The sequence below is a fragment of the Mustela erminea genome, chromosome 17, assembly GCF_009829155.1.
Source record: "Mustela erminea isolate mMusErm1 chromosome 17, mMusErm1.Pri, whole genome shotgun sequence".
Classification (NCBI taxonomy): Eukaryota; Metazoa; Chordata; class Mammalia; order Carnivora; family Mustelidae; genus Mustela; species Mustela erminea.
The window spans coordinates 56,015,358-56,040,299 of NC_045630.1; the positions used below are offsets into that span (position 1 = coordinate 56,015,358).

General features: G+C 39.4%; 1 protein-coding gene across 16 annotated transcripts in view; it reads right to left on the reverse strand.

Moving 5' to 3' along the window:
- ESRRG (estrogen related receptor gamma) overlaps positions 1–24,942 on the reverse strand; it is a 624,049-nt gene that overhangs the window by 58,300 nt on the left and 540,807 nt on the right. For all 16 annotated transcript variants that reach the window (XM_032317728.1, XM_032317731.1, XM_032317734.1 and 13 more), the window contains 2 exons: positions 7,548–7,658; positions 3,752–3,913 (listed from right to left, as the gene is read on the reverse strand). In XM_032317728.1, coding sequence (XP_032173619.1) covers positions 3,752–3,913; positions 7,548–7,658 — 273 coding nt within the window. The remainder of the gene's footprint in view (positions 1–3,751; positions 3,914–7,547; positions 7,659–24,942) is intronic.

Consider the following 24,942-nt stretch of genomic DNA (forward strand, 5'->3'; position numbering starts at 1 on the left):
TGTGTCTGTGTGTGTGATGACACAAACTGAGAGCAGCATAGAGAGAGCAAAGGCTTTACATTTTAGTACTAAAGAAAGATTTCACTTTAATTTTAACAGAAGCTTTACACAAAGAGTTTTAAAGTTAAGACAAAGACGGGTGAAATTTCAGTTCTGACTTGACTTTAATTCAGGCTCTGACCCCAGTTACGAGCACTGGGTCATGTTATCAAGAACATGATTTTACTTCTATCAAGGCAGAAATGTGACCTTAATCTTTATATTCTCTTTGTCTCCGGCCCCCCCCCCCAGTCCCCCAACCTATGCTCCAAATCGCTGCTGCGTCCAACCCCCGGGAAGCCGGGGGATACCAGCACTCTTGACATCAGAGCACCCTCTTCTTCTACCTCCAAACAGGGTATGGCACGCATATTATTTAACAATTTAAAAGAATTCCAGCTAATTCTTGTTTGGCTAATCCTTTTCTGAAAAGCCAAGCCACTCCTTGTAATCATTTAAACACCCTCAGGGTATCAGGAACACCAGAGCTGTGAATCATCACTCCACAGTGACCTCCTCTGGCATCTGCTGTGGAGAAAGAATCACGTCAGTCTCCACCAATTCTAAGCCTCAGCTTAAGACTGAACACATAATAGTATAGTAATTGTTTCCACCACTGGAAATGCTGTTACTCATAGTTATTTAAAGTTACTGTCTTCACAAAAGTCACCAGAGCCCCTTTACTGTGACAGGTTCCTTTGTGAGCTGACATTTCTACTTAGACGCACAACTGGACCCACAAATTTATCACGGATGTTTCCTTACCAGAGAGCATGGTAAGCAGTTGCTGACTATCATTGGTCATTATTAGGGGATGTCTGAGCAAAATTAAAATACTGGCTTAACAGGTCTCTTAATTCAGGGAGAACTTGCGCAGAGCTCCCTAAAATAATGGGTGATTTCAAGTCCTAGCGACACAGTGTCTCATGCTGTTGTTTCAGTAACACCAACACTACCATCACTTTTACTTGAGCTTCTCTCAAATGCTCCTGATTCTACTCTAGGAAGCAGTGCGGCTTTGAAGGCATCAGACACATTGGTGAATTTGTGTAAGGGTCCGGTCTTTACCTCTTATGCCTCAAATGTCCCTGTCTTTGAATTAAAGATAATAGGACTGGATTCCCGGATTAAAACAAGAGTTCTCAGTCGGGGAAGATGGGCACAGTTCTGCCCACCAGAGGACACATGTCCATGTCTAAAGACATTTTTGTTTGTCACAACTCAAGGGTGCTGGTGATAGAAACCCAGGATGCTGCTTGCTGAACATCCTACCAGGAACAGGACAGTCCCCACAACATAGGATGAATGGACCTGGTATCAATAGTGTCAAGGCTGAGAAACCCTGAGTTAGAATAAGGATATATTTTTTTTTTTTTAAGATTTTTATTTATTTATTTGATAGACAGAAATCACAAGTAGGCAGAGAGGCAGGCAGAGAGAGAGGGGGAAGCAGGCTCCCCGCTGAGCAGAGAGCCCGATGTGGGGCTCGATCCCAGGACCCTGAGATCATGACCTGAGCCGAAGGCAGAGGCCTAAACCACTGAGCCACCCAGGCGCCCAGAATAAGGATATTTTTTGTCCTTTTCCTTTTTTTTTTAAGAAAAGGAGGGAGGGAAAGAAAGAGGAGAGCAAGAGAGAGGGGGAGAGAGAATCTTAGGAACACTCCACACCCAGCAGAGAGCCCAATGCAAGGCTCATTCTCATAACCCCGACATCATGACCTGAGCCAAAATCAGGACCTGGATGCTTAACCAACCAACTGAACCACCCAGGCACCCCAGAATAATGACATTTTAAATATGCGAGTATAGAGGTGCCTGGCTGGCTCAGTCAGCAGAGGGAACAACTCTTGATCTCAGGGTTCTTGGTTTGAGCCCCACACTAGGTGTAAATATTACCTACAAATAAAATCTTTTTTTTAAATTTTTTTTATTTATTTATTTTACAGATAGAGATCACAAGTAGGTAGAGAGGCAGGCAGAGAGAGAGAGAGAGAGAGAGAGAGAGAGGAGGAAGCAGGCTCCCTGCAGAGCAGAGAGCCCGACGTGGGGCTCGATCTCAGGACCCTGAGATCACGACCTGAGCCGAAGGTCAGAGGCTTTAACCCACTGAGCCACCCAGGCGACCCCAAATAAAATCTTTTTTAAAAATTTTTAAAAAATAAAATATGTGAGTATGTACGTGCATGTGTGTACATGTCTCTATACATAAAGTAATGAAATATATAAATACAAATGATACATATTGACTGTCTAAAGAAGTGTGGCTACTTCAACAAATACTAATTTTCTTCTGCTCTAAAACCTTCAGGCAACTCTTCATCTAGGTAAGTTTTCATACGTTATTTAAGCAAATTCGACAGTTCCCACTGCCACAATTCCCAAATGTCTTGACATCTTTTAGCATATCCTTTCTTCTTTCCTTTTTTTGAAGTCCCATAGATGTGATTACAATCGAAATGTGATATCAACCATCCACACGATCAAATTCGCATCCTTCTCGTACATGTAGTAACCCTCGTTAAGTATCTTCTAAAGAACACACTCAAGCTCACCTCTTTAACTAGTTTTGACTTAATTTGGGGTGCTTTATTAGCAAACAGTGTAAGACAAAGTAGCTGGTATAATACAGAGTGATGTTTAAATTAGTTTACAATTTGCTTGGCCTCATCTAGAACTGTGCCGAACAAAGCCATTCAGAAATGTCAGCTGTGTTCCTAACCACTGTAACAAATTGTCGCCTGAACGCGGCACACCTAATGACTTCAAATTAGCTTCACTGCGATATCGCCTGACAGTTCGTTACGACTGTTAGCAACATAGCTGGCGTATCATGACCAAGAAATTGGTTTCAGTGTGGGCTGGGAAAGGGACTTCCATCAATTTGATTAAAGAAATTACTGTAGCATTCAAAGCATAAAGACAAACTAGTTTAAGGAGACAGAGGTAAGTTAACCGTACCAGAAAAACACCGCTCATTGTTCAAAAACTTGTTTACCAACTACTTGAAGATCGAAGTTCAAACAAACACAAATAATTCAGGCAGACCGCCAAAATTCTCAACCCTTGAGACCAGGTATGTTTACTGAGGTTATTGGCCGAGAAAGGAAAGTAATAGGGTACTTTAAAATACTACGTTTAAGTTACCGTATGAGAAAGTTTATGATGTCCATTTAAGATTGATTTTTACAACCTGTGTATCAATTCATGGTAAATCTCTAACTGTGAACCAAAGCCGTGCCGGCAAATACAAGGAGCAAGTCAGTGTGAACCACCACCCTGAAAACACGTGACGGAGTCTTAAAAGGAAAAAAAAGGCATGTTAGATGTGTGCTGACAAAGACATTTTTTAAAGTGAAAAGAAAAAAGAGAAGTGTCTCCTTAGGAGAAAGCTCAGAATTTTAAGAGGGAGAAAGACACATTTTTTTTTAAAAAGTTATATTCTCTTTACCTTATGTTGGCAATAGTACCACTGCCTATGAAAAACAAAAAACAGAAAAGCAGAGTTCAAGGTGGCACAGACAGAGAAAGGCTTATGGTTCCGGAAGGTTAAGCAAAGCTCAAAATGAAGCATGATTAAAAACACATGTGAAGCTTAAAAAAAAAATACTAATGACCAATTTTTAGATTTGCTTCAATATACATATTAGGGAATTATTGCAACCTTTTCTGTTTCATTTTTATTTATTTATTTTTCTTTTCAGAAAACGTACCTGGAATGTGCTTCGCCCATCCAATGATAACCACCAACTCCCGGTCGGCCAAGTCGCACAGGGTGGTGAGAGCTTTGATGTCACTGTCAGGGACAGTAGGGTCAGGCATGGCGTAGATCTTCTCCGGTTCCGCCACCAACAAATGTGAGACAATCTTGTTATCTGCAGGATCAGACCAGAGCACTACAAGATCACTAGTAGCACTATCCCGCTTTCCCAAACCCTAAAGTCTGCTGCGTTTTGACAAATAATTCCAACTGCCTACAACAAACCCCAGATACTCTGTTTCTGGTTCAATATATGCAGAGTAAACAGTGTTCAGGCAAACTCAGAGGAAGAAAGAAGCCACCGTAGTTGTAGGAGAAGGCATTCTTTTCTTCTTCTCTGCTCTACCTGCCTTTCCTGGAATGAAGCATCTGTCCTGTAATGAAATTTTTTATAGCAAACAGAGAAGAGAAGTTAGATGCTTTCTGGGTTTGCTCTTTGATTCTTAAGTGGGATTTGGGGAAGCAGACTCAATAGTATACAACATCTTTCAACTAAAAATCCACAGTCAACCACTGAAATACAGAATATAATACGGAAGGCAAAGAACTAGCAGCGCCCAGAGTCATAATGGGCACGAAGTCATTAATTGTCTTAATTCCTTCAAAGAAGAGCAAAGGTCAGAGCCCTTCTGCCTGGGTGAATTACTGACTATATAACTCTATCTCTGTGGGATGCATTAAATAGGAATGTCTCTCCTTTCTCTCCCTCCCCTTACGCTCAGCCAATCCTTCAAATATAGCCAATATGTTTCCAGGAAAACACTCCTACCTAAATGTTACCATATTTTCTCTTTGGAGTGTCTAATTCTTTACTCCTTTATTTTCATCTGTTGTCTTTAGCTCATTCTCTGGTTCCGATTTATCTGTCTGAAATTTGTGATATATGTTTTTAAAATCCTTCATAAAATAAACGCTAGAGACAAATGGAAAGCATCACATCAAATGTGTTTTATTGCTTAGGGGCATGTGAGAGTTTATGGAAGGGTTGTAAAGCCTTGCTAACGGAATGATTTTTCTTGTTGGCCCTATTCTCAATTTCTATGTGTAGCTTTAGATTTTATACTTTCTTCTAAGTGAAGAGATAAAAATGGGTAAGGATAAACCCAAGTATTTCAACGTTCTGTGTACTATTACTCTAGCAAACCAGGGCATTAGATGGGACTTTTGTGAGCAAAGCCAGTTCTCTTTGCATTTACTAGATAATTTTCCTTTCATTCTAAGTTTTTAACTTCTTCAACCCCAAATGAAAAGACCGCACATACCCTAGAACTGAAAACATAGCATTCCTTTTAGTCTTCTTTAACAAAATGACTAGGAGATTATCCAAGCTCTAATTAGCCATTTTTCTAATATTTTAACACTTTATTACTATGGCTGCTCTCTGAATTACATTTATTGCAAATAATCAACAGATAACCATTCACTGGCTTTAATATTCAATTATCACCAAATTGAAAATGCAGATTTGGGAGGAAATACTCCCAAACATCATATTTTGTAGGGAAAAAAATAAAATTAAATACAGATTCTTTCTTTTTTTTCCTTTAATTTGTAGGATCTGTGAAGAATGGCATTTGTTTCTTATATATGCTATGGAATCAACACCCTGTATTTTTAGTTACGCTTGGAAAAGTTTCAACTTTCATTGCTCTGACAATGCAACAAAACCTGTCAGCACCCGCGAGTGTGTCAGGATTAGACGAAAATGCAGTATTTAATAAAGGGCACACAAATGTGCCCAAAGGAAATCCTGAATCTGGATCCTTTTGTCCTGGGAAGATGGTTACCTGTTTGACCCAAATCAATGGATACTTGACCGGAAGGGTTGGAGACATTTGGTGGAAGCTAAGAAATTCCCATCATTCAGAAAACAGAATAGCCGACAGGACCGTTTCTAGGTAAATCTTATTTAATGTTTCCCTAATTAGAATCAATAGAACCCAATTTCCATTCTTGGGCTTTTGTAGTACACAAGCAATCGGTCAGGGCCCAGAAATCTCCCTCAGCCACTTTCTCAGCAAAGCCTAGCAAAGTCTCTTGACACTTATCTGACAGGATCTGAAAATTAAGTTTTATAAATGTTTGTTACAAAAACACACTAATTGGATGGACTAAGGAAAATTAACACAGAGGCCTTGAGATAATGAGTAATGATTTATTAGGAGGCCTCTTTATCTCAGACAAATGGAGCTCACTGAAATTGCTATAATCTTCTGGAAGGTACTTGACGAGCCACTTCCCAATTTCTCAGGTTTACGCCGAAAACCATAGATGTCCCTCCATCAAATGGACGCGCAAACTGGGCCAGGGCTCGTTTTTCTCTCAGGAGAGGAAATTATCAATGGTTTCAGTCGATGCTCATGTAAAATGAATGAGATATGGGCAGTGTGTATGATACTGAGTCTAGGAAAACTAACCTCTAATGAAATTAAGCATTAGTGTTTATTGCGTTTTATTGTATTATCAGAAAGTTTCTTATTATAATGTGCAAAATCTGCTTAATGCAGTCCTAGATTGTATTTGCAGAATGCCAAACAGCGTATGCAGGCTGAGGAGAAGATGCCAGATTGGACAATTGAAGGTATAATCAACATAATGTTTTTTGGAAAGGCAAAAGGAAACTATGCCATATGTTCACTTAAGCTTTAATTTTATGTAAAACTGGTTGTTTTTCCTTTGACATAGCTAAAATGTCCTTTCATTTACAGTTCAGGGTCTGTTTTATTTATTTAACAGATCCCCATATGCTCACATGTATGATGCACAGCAGCGACCCCTCCTGGAGAGTCGGAATTAGAAGCGGATGCTTTCTCTTCCCTTGAAAGCAGATCCAACATTGCCCGTGTGTCTTCCACAACCACTAGAATGCACCCTCCTCTGGTAGGTGCTGGTTGTGTCTTCTGAGACAGTGGAGCTAAATGCAGGAACTGATTCCATCAAGCACTTCTCAGTGCCTCGTACAAACTCTGTGCATAAATATCCTGAAAGGCTAGTTCTGTTGCAGTAGAACTATGAACTGACTTTTCAGAAAATGCGATGCAGTTATTGCCTCAATCTACATTCCAACTCTTTCATGACAAAGAGAATAGGGCTTGAGTTTTAGCAATGTAGCCATCATCCTTTCCAACTGCAATCTGGCATTATAAAACCATGGACTTTTTAAAAACAATTCATGATGCCCATAAGGGCATCTGAGATTGAACCATCAACCTGTGCTTGTTACCAGCAGGGCCTCTTCTTGTTTTAATCTATTGCTACCTAGTGTGTTAACCTTCTTTAGCGTCAAATTAATGAGGCTCCTAATGTATTTTCTTTGGGAGGTTGAGCAGTCAAACTCATTTAGTTACTGAAAACTACAAAAATCACTTTCTTGTGAAATCTGAAACTAACAGCTCCAATGAACTAATGATTACAGTATGATCCATTTTATGTACCTCTGAAAATAAAGATAACCAGCAAATGTAAAATTCGCATTATATAAGCTGTGCCCTCATAGGCTTGTGCTTCTACAAAATGACTTGGTGGCAAAGGGTAAGGGAGAGAAACCCACAGGGGAAAAAAAAAAAAAAAGATAATTAGCCGAGTAGCTGTTGCTCCTCAAAGGCAATCCTTGGGAACACAGCCCTGGCCCCCCAACAAAGACAAGTCTCCTTGGAGTCAGTAGGGATGGGCGTGCCAAGACCGACGCACATAGAGCCAACGGAGAGGATTCTGTGTGTTGGAAAGCCAGACATGTCTGCTGTACTTACATGGCTTTTTGGCTGGCTGAACCAGCTGAGGGTTCAGGTAGGGGCTGTTCTCCGCATCTATTCTGCGCTTGTACTTCTGCCGACCTCCACGTACTCTGTCAAGACGCACCCCTGTGGGCAAAAACAGGCACTGGCTTACTGCTGAGGTAGCCATCTTTGAAACCAGTATACATACAGTATCACCCATTGGTGCTATGGAGACAGACATTAGAACACAGAATGGTCCAGAGGTATTGGAGGAATGTTTAAAAAAAAAAAAAAAAAAAAAAAAAGATGGCTAAAACAAAATGGCCAGGGGTTGGCAAGCACATCTGTAGAGCATGACAAACCTGAAACACATTTCATGCAAGGCCGTCAAAATCACATTTACACACCAAAGGAAAGGCACATTTCCATGGGACTTAACACAAAGAAATTGTTCCTTGATACTAGGCTCGTTTCTCAAATTAAAGGCAATGGCTATCCGTATCCTCTTTCCCAGTCACCCATGAAAGCTCACCGCAGACAAGTCATCCGACCCTCCCCGGTCTACCACAGGGTTCGCTATGGAACTGAATTGAACTGAAAGCACCTTCGTGCTGTGGAAAGCCGGAATTACACTCCGCAAGATGAGAGGTAAGGACTGTTCCCTAATGTCATGTCAACATGTCTCAGAGGAGGATGTTATTTACATTTTGGTGCACATGTGTATCTATTCCAAATGACAGAAAATGGGGAGTAAGTTTGGGCTGGACACCGGACAGAAAGAGGAGCTCCCTGAAAGATTCAGAAGGCTCAGCATGTCGAAGGCGGGCTGTGTCCGGGAGGCAGAGCTAAGGCTGAAGCCAGAAAAGGAGGTAGACAGGGAGTTACTAAAACTTCTTCCTAAAGAGTGATAGATTGGGTCAAGATACAGCAGGTTTTTGCTCACATGGGATTTAAAAGATTGAGGAAAGAGGCAAAACGGAAAGAAAGAAATAAAAATAAATGTTTTACGGATACTGGGGAGTGGTAAGAAGAGCTTGTTAATAACTTGGTTTCCAGTCTGTCATGGTGAAGTTCAGTCCAGGACCGTACAAACCCTCACCTAATACAGAGCTTACTTTGGGAGGAAGAGCAAGACAGACTCACTGTGGTAGTACCTTAATTGACAAAACGGTGTAACATTATCCCTTAATAAATTCAACCAAGTAGTTCATTGTACATGGCGTTTCCCAAAATGTTTAGAAAATAGATTTGGTTCCACAGCATCATTGGTATTATTATTTTCCTGAAAGGGCTCTCAGAGCCTTTATAATGCAAATGGCCTCCGAAAAACTCTCAAAAGGAGATACAGCCTATGCAGTGTTTTGCAAACCAATTTCACCAAAGATCTGGTCTCAGGAGTATTTATGACTATCATGTGGAATGCGTTAATTGTGGGTTCTCTGAGTGACGTGACACAGTTTGGGAAATGCGGACACAGTTCTACATGAACCCTGAAGTGAACACAGACACTTGCATGGTAAGGATTACTGTTCCAGCACGAGATAAAGTAAAACACAATTTTTCATATTATCTTAATAATACAGCTTTAAGAGTTGATTATCTTTTAGCGGAACACGGAAATACACACTTGGTTGTAGAGAAAGCCTGAACTGTCACACCGAAATGTCAGAGCAGTATTTAAATGAAATGAGGAGACAACTTCAAGAGCAATTAAGTAGGCTTTGACAGCAAATTTCACAAAATAAAGACATTAGTACAGTGCCTAAGTATTTACTAAAAATAGTGCATGAGAGTCACGAAGAAGCTGTATTTCCTTATTGCTGTTTTTAAACACTTTCTGCCTACAGTAGGGCTGTGTTTCCTTGTTCATCTGATTTCTAGAGTACAAAGCTGGATGGCGAACAGACGGCCTAACTGGGATATCACACTTTGTCCTATTAGGATGCCGATTTCATAGAGATGAAACAGAGAGAACAAAGACAGAAATATTTAATCAAAATGGTTAAAATACTGTAAATCAAACACCGTAACTGAAGATTCTACCTCTACTGCACTGGGCAACACATAGGTTTAAACTGCAGTTTCTCAATAGTAGGAATACGTGCAAATGATACGCTGAGTTACAAAAGAAATACCTATCGATAAAAAAATGAAGAGCGTTGAGAGGGGGAAAAAAAAAGATATTAAAAATCACTAGACAAGAATATTTTCTTGTCTTACCCTGGTGGGTAAGTCATTAAGCAACTGCCTTCGGCTCAGGTCATGATCGCAGGGTCCTGGGATGGAGCCGGACATCAGGCTCCCTGCTCAGCGGAAAGCCTGCTTCTCCCTTTCCCACTCCCCCTGTTTGTGATCCCCCTCTCGCTGTGTCTCTGTCAAATAAATAAATAAAATCTTTAAAAAAAAAGAATATTTATATTTGATTTTTAATTTAATATTTAATATTTAATTTAATATTTTTAAATTTAAATAAATTTAAATTAAATTAAATTATAATTTAAATTTTTAACTTAATATTTAATGTAATTGTTTTTAAGTGCTATTTTATAGAAAATTTCTCAAGCTATCTAGTCTAAAATCCTTTGCCTTGCATATATCAAAATACAGTATGTATCATCAATTTACATGTACCTGTCAGCTAGAACCACAGTCTGCAATAATGATGTTGTGAAAAGATTAAAGGCTCCCCTTTTAATGTTTCCAACTATAAGCATAATAATTTATTCCTAAATATTAGGTGAAGAATATGTTTAAAAAATAAAGTAGGGGCACCTGTGTGGCTCAGTGGGTTAAGTTTCTGCCTTTGGCTTAGGTCAGGATCCCAGGGTCCTGGAATCAAGCAGGGAGCCTGCCTCCCTCTCCCCGTCTGCCTGCCTCTCTGCCTACTTGTGATCTCTCTCTCTCCCTGTCAAATAAATAAATAAAATCTTAAAAAAAAAAAAAAAGATGGATATAAAGACAGTATCCTTCCTGAGGTTTTGCTGTAATGGTCCAATATTACATTTACAAAATATATTAATATGTTTGGATATTATACACATGCATTATTTAAATATTTCATAAACCTCAAAACACCAAGGAAAATAAGGAGCTGTTACTGTGTCACTGTTTTGTTGAAATATTACTGTATTACTTTATTGATACATATTTTGCATCATGATCATTTATTAAAAATCTGTCTTCATGGAGTATAACAGTCTAACCTGCCTCAGTTCTAAGGGAAACAGACCAAGGTATGATGGAGAGGTAAAAGAGAATTCAAAGGGTACAAGCGAAAAAATGATACTCATTTGACATCTAAATGATTTATAGAAGTATTTGGTATCCCATTCTATTTCCTGCTCATCCCTGTCATTAATAATGTCATTTTAGATATCATTTTGGAATAGATACAGAATCGAATCCAAATTCTACCAAAAATGAGGACACTATCACTGAGTTTAGCTGTAAGTGCACAATACAAACTGAAGCAGAGAACTGGTAATGACCTCATTCACCGAATGCATTTAAAAGTCTCCAAACAGTTTAGCAGACACAAAGAAAAAGAAGAGTATTTATGATCAGGACCTGGGAACCCAGATTCGCCCTAAAGAGACATCAATCGGGGCGCCTGGGTGGCTCAGCGGGTTAAAGCCTCTGCCTTCAGCTCAGGTCATGGTCTCAGGGTCCTGGGATCGAGGCCCGCATCGGGCTCTCTCCTCAGCAGGGAGCCCGTTTCCTCCTCTCTCTCTGACTGCCTCTCTGCCTACTTGTGATTTCTCTCTCTGTCTAATAAATAAATAAAATTAAAAAAAAAAAGAGAGACATCAATCGAATCCAGGTATTTCCACCAAAGGCGATGAAGCCTGTCTCTTCCTTTCTTCAGTCTGTTGAAAGACAAACCATTTCTGTCTCGACTTTACTCATAACCAGTTTTGAAAAAGTTGAAAAGTAAGATTTCTCCCAGGAAATAAGATACCCGCAAGGTTCCATGTGTGACAGGATTGGAAGTTAATTAAGGCAATTGGACTTTCTAGTCATGTGGAGACCCCTATTATCTTTTTTTATTTTAAATAAAAGATTTTAAGAGTTGGCATTACGGACCAAGTACAATGTTTCAGATCCCTTCTTCCTTCAAATACTGCATGTGCCTGCATTGCCACAAGGGTATTACAAATCTTCTACATTGTCAGAATTTACAAAATTGAGAAAGCAAGAGTAGGGCAAGGAGGAAAAAAATACGTTGTGAGGCAAATAAACGCCAAGAGAAGTAAAACAGTTCAGCTGCGGGTCTTCTTAGGTCAGCTCATTTTAAGTCTACGTTTTATGCCCAAATGCAAATTTTTACAATATTATATAGTCCAAAGTCAAAAGTATTTTTCACATTTTTAATAGCACAAAGTTAGAGGCATTTCGTAGGATAATAAAAGATCTCCCCTTCAGAGAATTATACAAGGGTACCCTAGCCTACTTTTCTAAATTAAAGACCAGCCTTTTACAATGTTGTTCCCAAGCAAAGTTTTGCTCAAATGATTAGTTACATAGACCCCGGAATATCGAAGGTGCAGACAGTCATGTTAAAGTGATAATATTTTTTAAGAGATAGTGACTTTTTTTGAAGATTATTTAATGAATACTAAATAGTTGTATTAAATAAATGTTACCACACGTGGCTTGTAATTGAGTTTTTGGGATGCAACTGGAGAAGCAAGGCTTCCGAAACAAGCAGGTGTAGAGGGTGCGAACCCTCCCCTCCACTATGGGCCTTCCTGATTCCGCAGTTCCCTTCGCTGCAGAAGGAAACACGCTCCTTCCCTGTGGGCAGAGAGGTACCGAGCAGCCCCTGGAATTCTCCGGAGACTCCTGCGGGGGAACCATCACCAACAGAGGACAGAGAAAATCCCTTTGAAGAGCTGCAGGAAAAGAAGCTAAGGCAGATGAGCAGTATCGGATACAGCAGAGAGTAATTTAGCGGGGGGCCCCTGACGGGGTTCTCCTTCGGGACAACCTCCGAAAAGAGCATCCCAGTATAACCGGAAGTATCGCGCGTATTTATAGGCTGCTCTTGAGGGAATGAGTGAAAATTATTTGTACACTCACACACATACCCCAGGGACAATCTAATCATATTAAGTTGTTGAGGATCATGTGAGAAAATGAAACACACCAACCCCTAGCTACCCTCAACAACCATGGCCCCTTCTCAAAATAGACAGTGACAATTGTTCACTCTGGCTTCATGGCTTAGTCCCTCGCTTCCTGATTCAGCAGTCTCTTGACTCCTCATACCTACATGTTCCTCCCAAGCCATGTCTTCATTATTAATTGAATGAATCAATCTGTGCAAGAAGTGTCTTGGAATATACAAGAATATCAGCCAGTGACTAGCAGTCATCGGCTGTCAAGAGCTTATTACAGTCTAGGCAACGGGTTAATTGTTTTTACGTATATGAACCCATTTAAGCCTTAGAGCAATCCTATGGGGTGGGTGCTATTATTATCCCGTTGCACAAAAATGAGAAAACCAGAGCTTGCAAGAGGCAGAGCCAGGGGTGGGGGCTGGAAAAATGGCTGCAGAACCCACATTCTTTTTTTTTTTTTTTTAAAGATTTTGTTTATTCATTTGACAGAGATCACAAGTAGACAGACAGAGGCAGGCGGGGTGGCGGGGTTGGGGGGAGCAGACTCCCCGCCGAGCAGGGAGCCCGATGCGGGGCTCGATCTCAGGACACTGGGATCATGACCTGAGCCGAAGGCAGAGGCTTTAACCCACTGAGCCACCCAGGCGCCCCAGAACCCACATTCTTAAGCACCATGTTTATACAGCCTTCCTGTTGTCAAATTCGATTTTTGGAAAAGAGCATTTGGTATTTACTCCAAAAGCTAGCAGTGCAGGCAGATAAAACCGGACTGTCACAGTAAAGGATACTGGGTGACCCAACAAAGGGTCCACATGGGGAGGTGGGCAGAACAAGGGGGGGGGCGTGCGGGGAGGACTGAGCACGCTTACTCAAACTCAAGGGAAGGGCTAGTGATTTTGCATCACTCCATGAAGGGGCACGTGACTTGAAAAAGTTTACAGCTACGAGAGTGTGGACAAACCAAAAATAAGAAAAAGATTTAGTTTCTCTGCGTTTCTACTGAGGCAGCGGCCCCAAGACATTCATGTCCTTTTTCCTTCGACTGCTACTGCAAATGAGACAAGCCTGTCCGGCCTGGGCCACAGATGCAGAGCAACGTTCTGGCTTCATTTTCAGCTCAGGAGGGAGGCCCAGACAACAGCGGCTTTTCAACCAGACACCCCGCGCCTGGCCGAGGCTTACGTTTACTTCCGCTGGAGTATCGTGGCCACAGTTCAGGAACTTTAGAAATGGCCTGGCTGCCAGTGGAAACGCTCTACACTGGACCGCAATAAAAGGAGAAATTCACACGAGGAGAGAAAATGCATATCCGTTAGGTGGGCTCTTTTTTTAAACTGAATCCTTAGTCACTAAAAGAGATAAAAGCCATGACTCACATTAAAGCTTCCTTGCTCTACAGATGAATTAACAATTAGCAAGGGGAAGTCTTTCGTTTGGGTCTCCCGATAGCTATCTGCACTATTAAACATGTGGGGCTTGCATAGCAAATTACAAAGGCTTCCCTCTGTTTCAGATTCAAGGTGCGTCCAAAATCCATCTGCCGATCTCTGCCCATAGGACATCCACCTAAAGACGTTCCTCCTCCTTTTTTTTTTTTCAGGGTTCACGTGATGCACAATCCTTGCCTGGTTCAGAGGCATGTGCTAAATTCATAATCTGGATTGGAGCTGAAATCAAAATGATAGAAATTGGAAATAACCATCGACAAAATATTTTGCAGGGGAAATACGCCACTGGGGGTCAAGTTGCTTCATCTGAAGCATGCAGCCCTCATCTATGACACATACAAGTACAAATTAGGTCATCTGCAACAGGTGACAAGTTTTAATTGAATGTCTTCTGTCTGCAATTCTGACAAAAGGTGAATGGAAATAAATGAGTCTGGCAAGACGGCCCTGAGCCTTACAATACCCAATATCTCATTATTTTTAAACAGCTATCTATAAACTGATGCTGACAAGCCTTGAACCTTTTATTTCTGCTCAAGATGAGGTAGCTGTGAAGGGAAAAAAAAAAAAAAAAGAGAGAGAGAGAGAGAAAGAAAAAGGCGCATCCAGAACATTACATTAAACATGCAATACCTACCATTATCACTTCTCCAATGTAATTAAAGGAAATCTCCTATTCAAAAGGCACTATTTCTTACTTTGCTTCATGTCAGAGAGAGAGAGAGGGAGAGGGAGTGATGGTGCTTGGCCTGCACTTACTAAACATAGAGACAACCTTTAAAGACAAAAAGAAAATTTTCCCTTTCTTGCTTTTTGCCTGTTAAAAATTTCATAAACTATTCAAAGAGCTATTGCTGTGACTTATGCCTATCTCAACTCTATTTTGTCTTGTTACTATTTAATACCAGTGACTCTTCCCTTTATCCTTTTCGAAATTGCCTTTTCATATTAATAAAGTTATGAGTTAGTGGGTAAAGACATGGAATGTGGCCGCACATCAACATCAGGAAAAGTGATTCTACTAATTCACAATTAAATGTGACACCGGCAGCAATAAGTTTAACACAATAATAACAGTAACAACAGTGCACAGCACCCCATGGGGATCTCTGTGTAAACAGAAGCACAAATATTATTTATGCAAAAATTCAATGCCCTGTAAAAATGAATTAAATATGAAATCAACCAAGCTGGGTTACAAGTTGCTGGGTTGAGAGCCAGAGTCACTTTGTTTCATTCAAGGGAGAGGAATACAGGAGGAGGAGTATATGACCAAAAAAGCAGATGTCGATTTCGAAGAGAATGTAGTTCTGGGGGCTGGGGCGTTGGGAAGCGAAAATAGGTAACAGGGAAAGGAGGTGGTGAGTCTGGAGGTCATTTGATTTCATTAGGTGTGACTCTAGATCAGATGGGTACCCAGCAAAGAGCTTTCGAAGCTCAAAAGACAAGCTCATGGTATTCTTCGCAGAGGAAAACTTTAAATCCTGGCCAATTTCTTAGTAACTCACCAAAGGTTTAATAAATGTACTACCAGAGTCAAGCAGAGATGCTGAGAGCCGATTATACAATACCAAAATGACATATGATGTTTAATAATATTTTTCTGGCAATGTTATTTTGGTAATAATTGAGATTCAAAATAAAGTACATTCCATACAAAGAAACATAATATACAGATATCCAGATCATGTAAAAAAAAAAAAAAAAAAAAAAGAATTCTACACCTAGCTCATGAAATATGTAGGGAAAAAAAAACCAGCTCGCGAGATTAAATGTTAATGTAATATTAATGTATACGTGCCCAAATCTCACACCAGTGAGAACTATTCTTGTGACACTGAGAACATTCATTTCTTATTTCTTGTGACACTGGGCAGCAATAAATTTAATACAATAATAATAGTAATAACAACACACAGCACTCCACAGGGGTGCTCTGTATAAACAGAAGCACAAATACTATTTATGCAGAATTCAGTACCCTGTAAAAATGAATTAAGTATGAAATTAAACAAGCTAGTTTTCGAGTGGCTGGGATGAAAGCCATGGTCACTTTCTTTCATTCGATGGGGACGAATTCAGCGGAGTCTAACAGCTCTACTCTAGGTCTTCAGTGGAGCCAACAAGTTTCATGGGCAGAATGTTTGCGCCTCACCGAAAGTCCTATGTTGAAACCTAATCCCCAGTGTGATGGCATTGGCAGGTGGAGCATTGGGGAGGTGATGATGTCACAAAAGTGCGACCCTCAGGATGCGATCTGTGCCCTTATAAAAGAGACCCCGGAGAGCTCCCTCCCGCCTTCCGCCATGTAGGGCAGAGAAGAGGGGCCGTCTATGAACCAGAAAGCCCCACCACACAGTAAATCTGCCAGTTTCTCCATCTTGGACATTTCAGTTTATAGTATTCTGTTATAGCAGCCCTTAGGGACTGAAACAAAGGAAAGAACACTAAAAGGGAGTCAGAGAGCTCATCTCCAATGGGCTGACGCAGGGTCCGACAGGGACTAAAGAGAATACGCTTGTTTCCTTCCCTTCTCAACAAACTCTATATTCTGCCACTGACTCCCTTTTACCTGACGGTTGTGCCATTAAGTATTTGTGAGGCAAGTTAATGGAAGAAAAGGAAAAACAGGAGTGAGTATGAAAGCCGGCATGAACCTCGTAGAATGCAAAAGTAGAGAACACACGCATGTAAGAATCATCAGAGAACATTCCCACTTGCCCTTGGTGCCAAGATGTTCGCAGCAGCCCATGGCCACCCTGGGCCCATTTTCAAGCTAAACTTATTCTCCCTCGAAGTTGACAAATTAGACTGTTGAGGAATTTAAGACCTCATGAGAAAAACTGGGGTAGAAGAATCATGAGTGGCAGTGATAATAAGAAAGCATCTTTATATAAATGACCCACTCACTAAAACTAAATTAAGACAAATATTAAAAGACTATCAATAGCAGGGGCACCCGGCTGGCTCAGTTGGTGGAGCGTGCAACTCTTGATCTCAGGGTTGTGGGTTCGAGCCCCACACTGAGTGTAGAGATCACATAAAAAAATCTTAAATAAAAAAAAGACTATGTTAAAGTAATGTTTCTGGTGCAATTAATTTCCATTTATCATCTTTTCATCTCTTGAATACTTTCAAAATCTCTGTCCTACATGGTTTGAGCAAGATGACTACAAACTCAGTTTGATTTCCTGCAGATAATATACATATAAAAAGGGAAAAAAACCAATTTTACATCCAGTTTTCGAGCCAAATGTTCAATGATGTATTTATTTTTTTTCCATGTGCATATAAATGAAGTTTATTCTGCTTTTAAAAATGCATAAACATGACATACACTGTAATACTCTTTTTCTGCTAAGAGTGGTCAAATTGTTAGTTTGGGGTCATATTTTTCTGTTCTCTAAGCTTATATTTACAGCTTCACAGAATCCTTAATTTTAATTTATACTTTGACTCTAGTGATAAGGTGACAGATAGACTTATGTGTTAAGAAATAGTACATGTATGTGCTTTAGCATTTATTTTGTCTATTTAACCTTAAAATTATTAGCTAGCAAAGTAATCCATATTAAAAAACAAAGAGCAACAATATTAGTAAAAACCACATACCCTTTCAATGATGTATTTCGTTTACTACTCTGAGGATCTAGGTTTTAATAAGGAATTACTCCAGGCTCAAGTTTAATTGATAAATAGTGCTGAAGACTTGGGGGAGAAGTATACATAAGGTAAACACATCAAAATGTTCTGTCAAGGAAAGTAATAAATAGGGACGTGCACACTTGGAGAGCCAATAAGAAAAGTGTAAGTTTATTTAAAAAATTTTTTTTAACATTTATTTATTTGAGAGAGAGAGAGAGCGTGAGCAGGGATAGGGAGGGGGGAGAGATTCTTGAAGCAGACACCCCACTGACTGTGGAGTCCGACGCAGGGCTCGATCCCAGGATCTTACGATCATGACCTGAGCTGAAATCAAGAGTCAGATACTCAACTAAGCCACCCAAGTGCCCCAAGAAAACTATACATTTAAAGTGTTATGGCAGGGATAGGCCCTAGCCTGTACTTTTATCTCAAATTAGCATGTGTGAAGAGTGTGGGAAGAAATAGAAAACATGAATGATATTTCCAGATGCCAAATACACTGGGTCTCAGCTGAAGATGCCTATGCCTGGGTGAAGTGGTGAATTTCCTGCCGGACTTCCTGTGTAGGGATGCTACGAGACGAGGTAGTGGGGTGTACTGCCCCATACGCACGTGGTCCACAATGTTAGGAGGGATCTTTAAATCCTAAAGTGTGCCGAGAAAAGACAAACACACTTGTCCCGGCACAAGGCAGCTCAAGACGAGATTATTATATTTTTGAAACACCGCCTGGGCTCACATCAAACTTCAAAATGTTTTATTTATTATATGTATCCAGCTTAATTCCACAACAAACTAAGGGCAGAGAGCAGGGTGAGAAATGACATTCTAAGTCCAACAGTTTCAAGTGGTCAAAAGTGTTTCTGATGTATGTTTTAACGGTATATTGGTCCTTATCATACATGAAGGATACATCACACGTTTTCCACATATTAGGCATTCCAAAGTACTGAGGAAATGAATAAGTAAATAAGTTAATAATATGCTTTATTGCTATGTAATAATTTTTTCCCCCCATCTTTTGGTTTGTTTTTAATTCCTCAAAACCTCGAATGGACCCACAGTGTGATAGGAATCTCTTGTCAATCATCTCAATAGTTCTGGTTGCTTGTGTTCTTCTCAAGGAGCTAATATAGTATAACTTTACAAAGGTAGAGAAAACTTTTAAAGACAACAAAATAGCCTGAATCCTGGAAAAAAGGAGCCACTAAAAGGTAGGATATCAGAATTTAATTTTTGTATATTCATCCCGGACAACATTTGGCTTGCTGGGAAAAACCTCAGATAGATACGAAAAGTTACTAATGAGAATTACATGTAGCTACTGAATATTGAGCAAAAAGACCATAGATCCGTACAGTTGGGAAATTTGACAAATGAAGAAAACCGTTCTCCTTCTGAGACGTTTTTATTGCCCTCCTGCCTGGAAGCAGATGAATGCGTGTGATCACGTGTGAAGCTCTCTTCCAGTTCTAAGATTCTATGAATGAAATGGTGTGTTTAAAAAGATGGACTTGACCCACAGATTCAGAGTACGACAACTGCTTGGCAGTTGGAAACATCAACATACTTCATATCTTCAATCAGGGAAGACCAGAGCCAAATGGAGAACATTAATGAGCCAGAGGAGCAGTGGGCTTTCTGGCACGGGTCTTCACATTCCCCTCACACTGACCTTGGCCAAATGCATTTCCTTTTGTTCTTGACAATAATAAAGCAAATAAAGTGCCCACGTTTGAAAAATGCTCCTAGCTTATTACTGCATTAGGAAAAGATCAATGCCTGTTGCACATCACTGTGGAGAATGAAGTATGGAAAATCATAAACAGCTTCAGATTTGTGTGTATTTTACAACAGAGAGACTACATTATGCGAAGGGGAGGAGAATACGACCTAATAATGGATATTTTGAAGCGACCAAGGAGTAGATAAGGGCTACTCTGTTATTTAACTAAATTTCATCTGGAGTTTAAGAATAAAAGCATATTTGACTAAGTATGACCAGAGTTCAGTCAACAGATCACAATGGCTAAGGTTTCACCTCTACTTCCACAGGCACCCATTTCTCAGAAATTATAGTGGATGTGTGTGTGTATGCACACGACAGACATGCACACCCATATAGGATACATCATCTAGAGAAAGAGACACACACAATGCTGAATAGATAAGCTATTATTCAGTTTCTTTATTTTCCTGATAAAGGTTTGGCTAGTCAAACGATTCTGTGAGAATTTTTAATTTGCAAAATTTTTCCATCCAAACTCCGGTTGTGTGAGTATATGGCTATGTACATCGGGAGCTGCGAATTTAAACAACTACGAAGGGTAAAAGGGTTGTGTTTTGTTTTTTTTTTTTAAATGAGGGGTGTGTACGTGGTGAACGAAGAGCATTTGGCTCATGGATATACCACTAGCCTTTACCAGTACCCACGGGACAGTGGAGGCACCATTGGACATGAATCTGCTGTTATCAGAGTTCCCATTTCCAAAAGAAGCCAGCAATCTGGTTCTTACATAAAGTCACCCAATATTTAAGTGTTCACACATTTTTTTGCTATCTGATAACCCCCCAGTCTGCTAGTTTACAGCTTGGGTCTATGTTCTTTTACACAGGGGCCAAGAGTCCCTAATTCCCCGAGAAAGGCCAACTCTGACAACTGGCCAGTTAAACTGATCCTATCACAAGCTGGTAGTTATTTAGAAATTATCCTTTTATTTTATGTAGGCCCTCATTATATGAGCATAAATTGAATTGCCTAACTCTTTAAGTTATTCCATAGGCTACACATTGAAATTCTAATTTAAAAGCACTGTTTAGCAGGGTTTCAAGGAAAACAGTAATGATGTATAAGATTTAAGGGGTTTTCATTAGAAATCATTTCAAACAAGAGTAAAAATTTAATCACCTATGTCCATGCATGGCACCTGTCATTTGGAAATACTGACATGTTTTGATTCACATAAGCCCTCTTCAAGAATCTCTTGTTACTCACAGATCTCCACGGTTATTTGTTGTAAATGGCAGCAAAGGCTTTCTTTAAATTCATCGGTTATATTTACTAAATGTTCTTTTCACTTTTGGAAGGAACATCCTTCTGCCTAGTAAAATCTGTTGGGAACTGCAAGTCAATTCTTGTAATACAATTGGTGCATTTTCCTTGTCACTAAGGTTATATCAAATGCATCGTCTTTGGGAATTAGCTGACGGAGAATCACTTTTCTGTTGGCTTCGACCCTTTCTCCCCCAACTTCTTGCATGATATGGAAGAGAAAGTCCTTGAAGTGGCAAAAGAGTAAGATGATGCTGAATGCTTTTTGGAACAGTCTTACTAGGAATTAGGTTGTAATAGTCATTTCTCCGGGTTAGTAAATCATAGAGTACAAAGGCCCGGAAGATGTTGCTAGAATGGAAAGCAGAAGGGGGTGAATATAGGTGGGAGATGGCCAAGATAGTGTGACTGTCTAGCAAAATATTGTAGAGAAAACAAAGAGAAAGACAGTTAATTTGAAAAGCCTTGAGTGTTTAAAAAAAAAAACAAAACAAAACAACAACAACAAAAAAAATCCAGAACCTTTAAGTTTGAAAGAAGATGGTAAAAAAAAAAAAATCACTTTTCTATTAACTGTTATGAAGTATAGGCAAGTATATCATGAATAATTTCCCTACACTAAATAACATATTACAAAGGATGAAAAAGTGAGTCTCTGAATGGGCCATGACCTGTGGCTGGACAACCAGTACTAGGTCTCAGACCAACATATCACGCCGCCAAGATCAGTAAAAATACAGACTCACTGGTAACCGAGGAGAGCCAGCTGTTACATCTGATGAACTACATGGTTATTCCCTTCCTCCTGTTTATACCAAGTCACCCTAGCAATACGGGCCTCTGACAGAGAGGTACCGGCTTCCTCTGATGTCATGAATTTCAGAAACTCGCTTTATCAAGCCTCTTATCTCTGCTGCCATCAAGAGACTAGATAGAAATGCCCTGGAACTCATCATCATCATCATCGCCGTGCCCTAATCAGTCAACAGCGTCGCTGCTGGGCAGCAGGAGACATCCCCTCCACCGACAGGGGCTTCCTGGTGGCCCTCCAAGCGCTCAGTCCCTGCTGGCCAAGGAAATGAAAGACCATGAAACTGGACCCGAGTCTTCACCTGGCAGGTAAGAAAGCAGAGCCCCTGGTCCGCCAAAGCAGCCTGGGAGCCGACGTCAGTGTTAAATAACGTTCCCATCCCAACGCTAAGACTGGAAAAAAGGATGATACGGAGATTCGGTAAAAAAGTTTTGGAGAGTCCTATATCTTAATTATGCATGCATTTAAGCATACCCTAAGGGAGATAGTCAACACAGCCAAGAATTTATGTGCTTTGGGGATAACAGTAAAGTCATCCTGCCTCTCGTTCTCCGTTACTTTTCCTGCCTGCGCAACCAATTTAATTTTTTATATATTCACACACATACACACATACATCTGTATAATGTATATATGTCTAGGACTGATCAGCTCTTTCTAAATTAAATTCTATATTTTTTGTAAATCTGTGTACTTGTTTTCAAAAACGTATAAGTTATAGATGGGAAAATGTAAATACATCAGTAAACCCTTGTGAATATTCCTTGCATAGCCAGTATTCAATTATTTTACAGATTTCAAATAATTTCCCAGACATCATAAAAAATCTGCATATCCTTTTAAAATCTGCACATCGCTTCTACATGTATTTATAAGGTTAAAAAAAAAATAAGATAAGCCCTGTTTCCTGGTACTAAGATGGGCAGAGTAGAACTTAGCTCTAGAATTCTCTAAGATCTCTCCATCACATGATTTACTTTTGCTGCTGAGGGTATGATTCAAGAGTAACAACGTGATAGAGTAGTTTTCGGACCAGTCGTATAGTAAGTACTGGACAGTAAAATGTTCCAGATCTCATGGCACAAAAAATATTCAGTAAAAGTTCATCATTAATAATGATGAAAATAGGGGCGCCTGGGTGGCTCAGTGGGTTAAAGCCTCTGCCTTCAGCTCAGGTCATGATCCCAGGATCCTGAGATCGAGCCCCGCATGGGGCTCTCTGCTCAGCAGGGAGCCTGCTTCCTCCTCTCTCTCTCTGCCTGCCTCTCTGCCTACTCGTGATCTCTGTCTGTTGAATGAATAAATAAAAATCTTAAAAAAAAATGATGAAAATAAAAATAAGTGGAATTATTTTAATTATTGGTTCTAATAAAATGAAAATTCAATTCATCTACCAACACACAGTCAGCCAAAAATCAGGACAAATTTAAAAAGTTAAATACAATATGGTAGAGGCCTGGGACTAAGGTGAAAAAAAAAATCAGCAAAAAATACTACTCAGTATTTTTTATGTTTCCCTAGTGCATACTATGGATTTTCTTTCTCAACACTGAGGTACAACTTAAAGAAAATGGGAAAATAAAGAATATGGCATTAGCTCTGTAAATCTACATAATCACATATATCAAACCGCTAACATGTTTTGAATTTTCATGTAAAGTCTTAAGCGTAGAATTGTACCAAGTATTCTACTATCTCTAAATTTGAGTTATATATTTCCTATTTAGGAGAATGAGGTGGACAGATCTGAATTTAGAATACATAATTTGTAAAATTTCTCTTGAAATCAAGTTAGGCACAGAAAAAGGGAATAAATAAATCCTAAAATATTCACTGAATAAATAAATGGAGGGGAAGAAACCAGATCTTTGAGGGAAAAAAAAAAACAAAACTTTTAAAACGTAGGATGTTAAGTACTTCAAATAATTAGGAAAGAGATGTTTGTGAACAGCTGTGCATAAGTAACATACTACTTTTGAAAAACTTGGTGCTATTCAATAATGCAACATAAACAGGAATAAAGGGCTGACTGTATAAATTTTCTCGATCCCAATAATTGAAGCCAATGAAAATACGTAAAAGCTTGCTCTTTAATATTTAAAAAGTTCTTTTACTTTCTAAAGAAATCCCTGTAACAATATTACACTTTTCATATAATGCAACATGAATATATACAAATGACAATTCACAACCAGAGTAACATTTCTTTACATTAAGAATTTTGACATCTTCATAGTTTTTCTTGTTTCCTGTAGGGCATAAGGTTAGTTTCTGAAGCTGCCTGGGTATAAGCTTCCTTATCACAAACCTCAGGACAGTCTTTCCAGGACTCTGCAGTAAAAATTACTTTAAAAGTATTTAAAAATAAGGACTTCCAAAGATATTTTTGCCATAGATGAAACGACATTTTGAAAAGCAACAGTTAATGTTTTCTTTATAAAGCAAATTATTGGCAAAGTTTAAAAGGTACATTAATTTTAGTCAGTAGAGGGATGTGTTAATTGTTTTTAAAATGTAATCTGTAATAATGATAAAACTATTAAGTGAAATCACAGCAACTCTCTCAACTTCAACATGCGCAAGGAAGCTGATCGCCTAAGGAACTTCTGGGTTTCCAAAATCTTCCTTTATCAGCACTTCCAAAATACTTGATTTTTTTTTTAAGATTTTACTTATTTATTCATTCATTTATTTATTTATTTAAAGAGCAGGGGGGAGGGGCGGAGGGAGTAGAAGAGAGAGATCTCAAGCAGAGTTCGCTATCAGTGTGGAGCCAGACATGACCCTGAGATCATGCCCAGAGCTGAACTCAAGAGTCAGCCGTTCAACTGACTCAGTCACCCAGGTGCCCTAATACTTGAGATATGTTTTCCTACTTATATCTCCTATGTCTGATGTCCAACTAATACCCACGTGATAACTGAAAGTTTAATAAAAACATATTATTAATACTTCCCTATGAATTGGTATTATAAATCTCACATGTGTGTATGTATATATATATATATGTATACATATAGATATGATAAACTGGCAATGGAAGTAAAATAATGGTACATTTAATGTTAAATATTTAGACATACATTCCAGAGAGTTCTCGGCAAGAAAACCATTTTTGAGGAATTGTAAGTCATTTTACAATCCCTCATTTTGTTTCAAATCAATGTTTTGGACCAAAATGAAATCGCATTCAAAATTCTAATGCATTTAGTAATAGTTAGACAATCTACACCTGAAACACAGTATGTGCCACTCCGAAATTTAAAAAGAAAGGGGTGGCAATTTTATTGTGATCTGCTAAAGAAGCATTCGGACTTTTGGGGACGGAGTTAATGAATTACAGATCTGAACC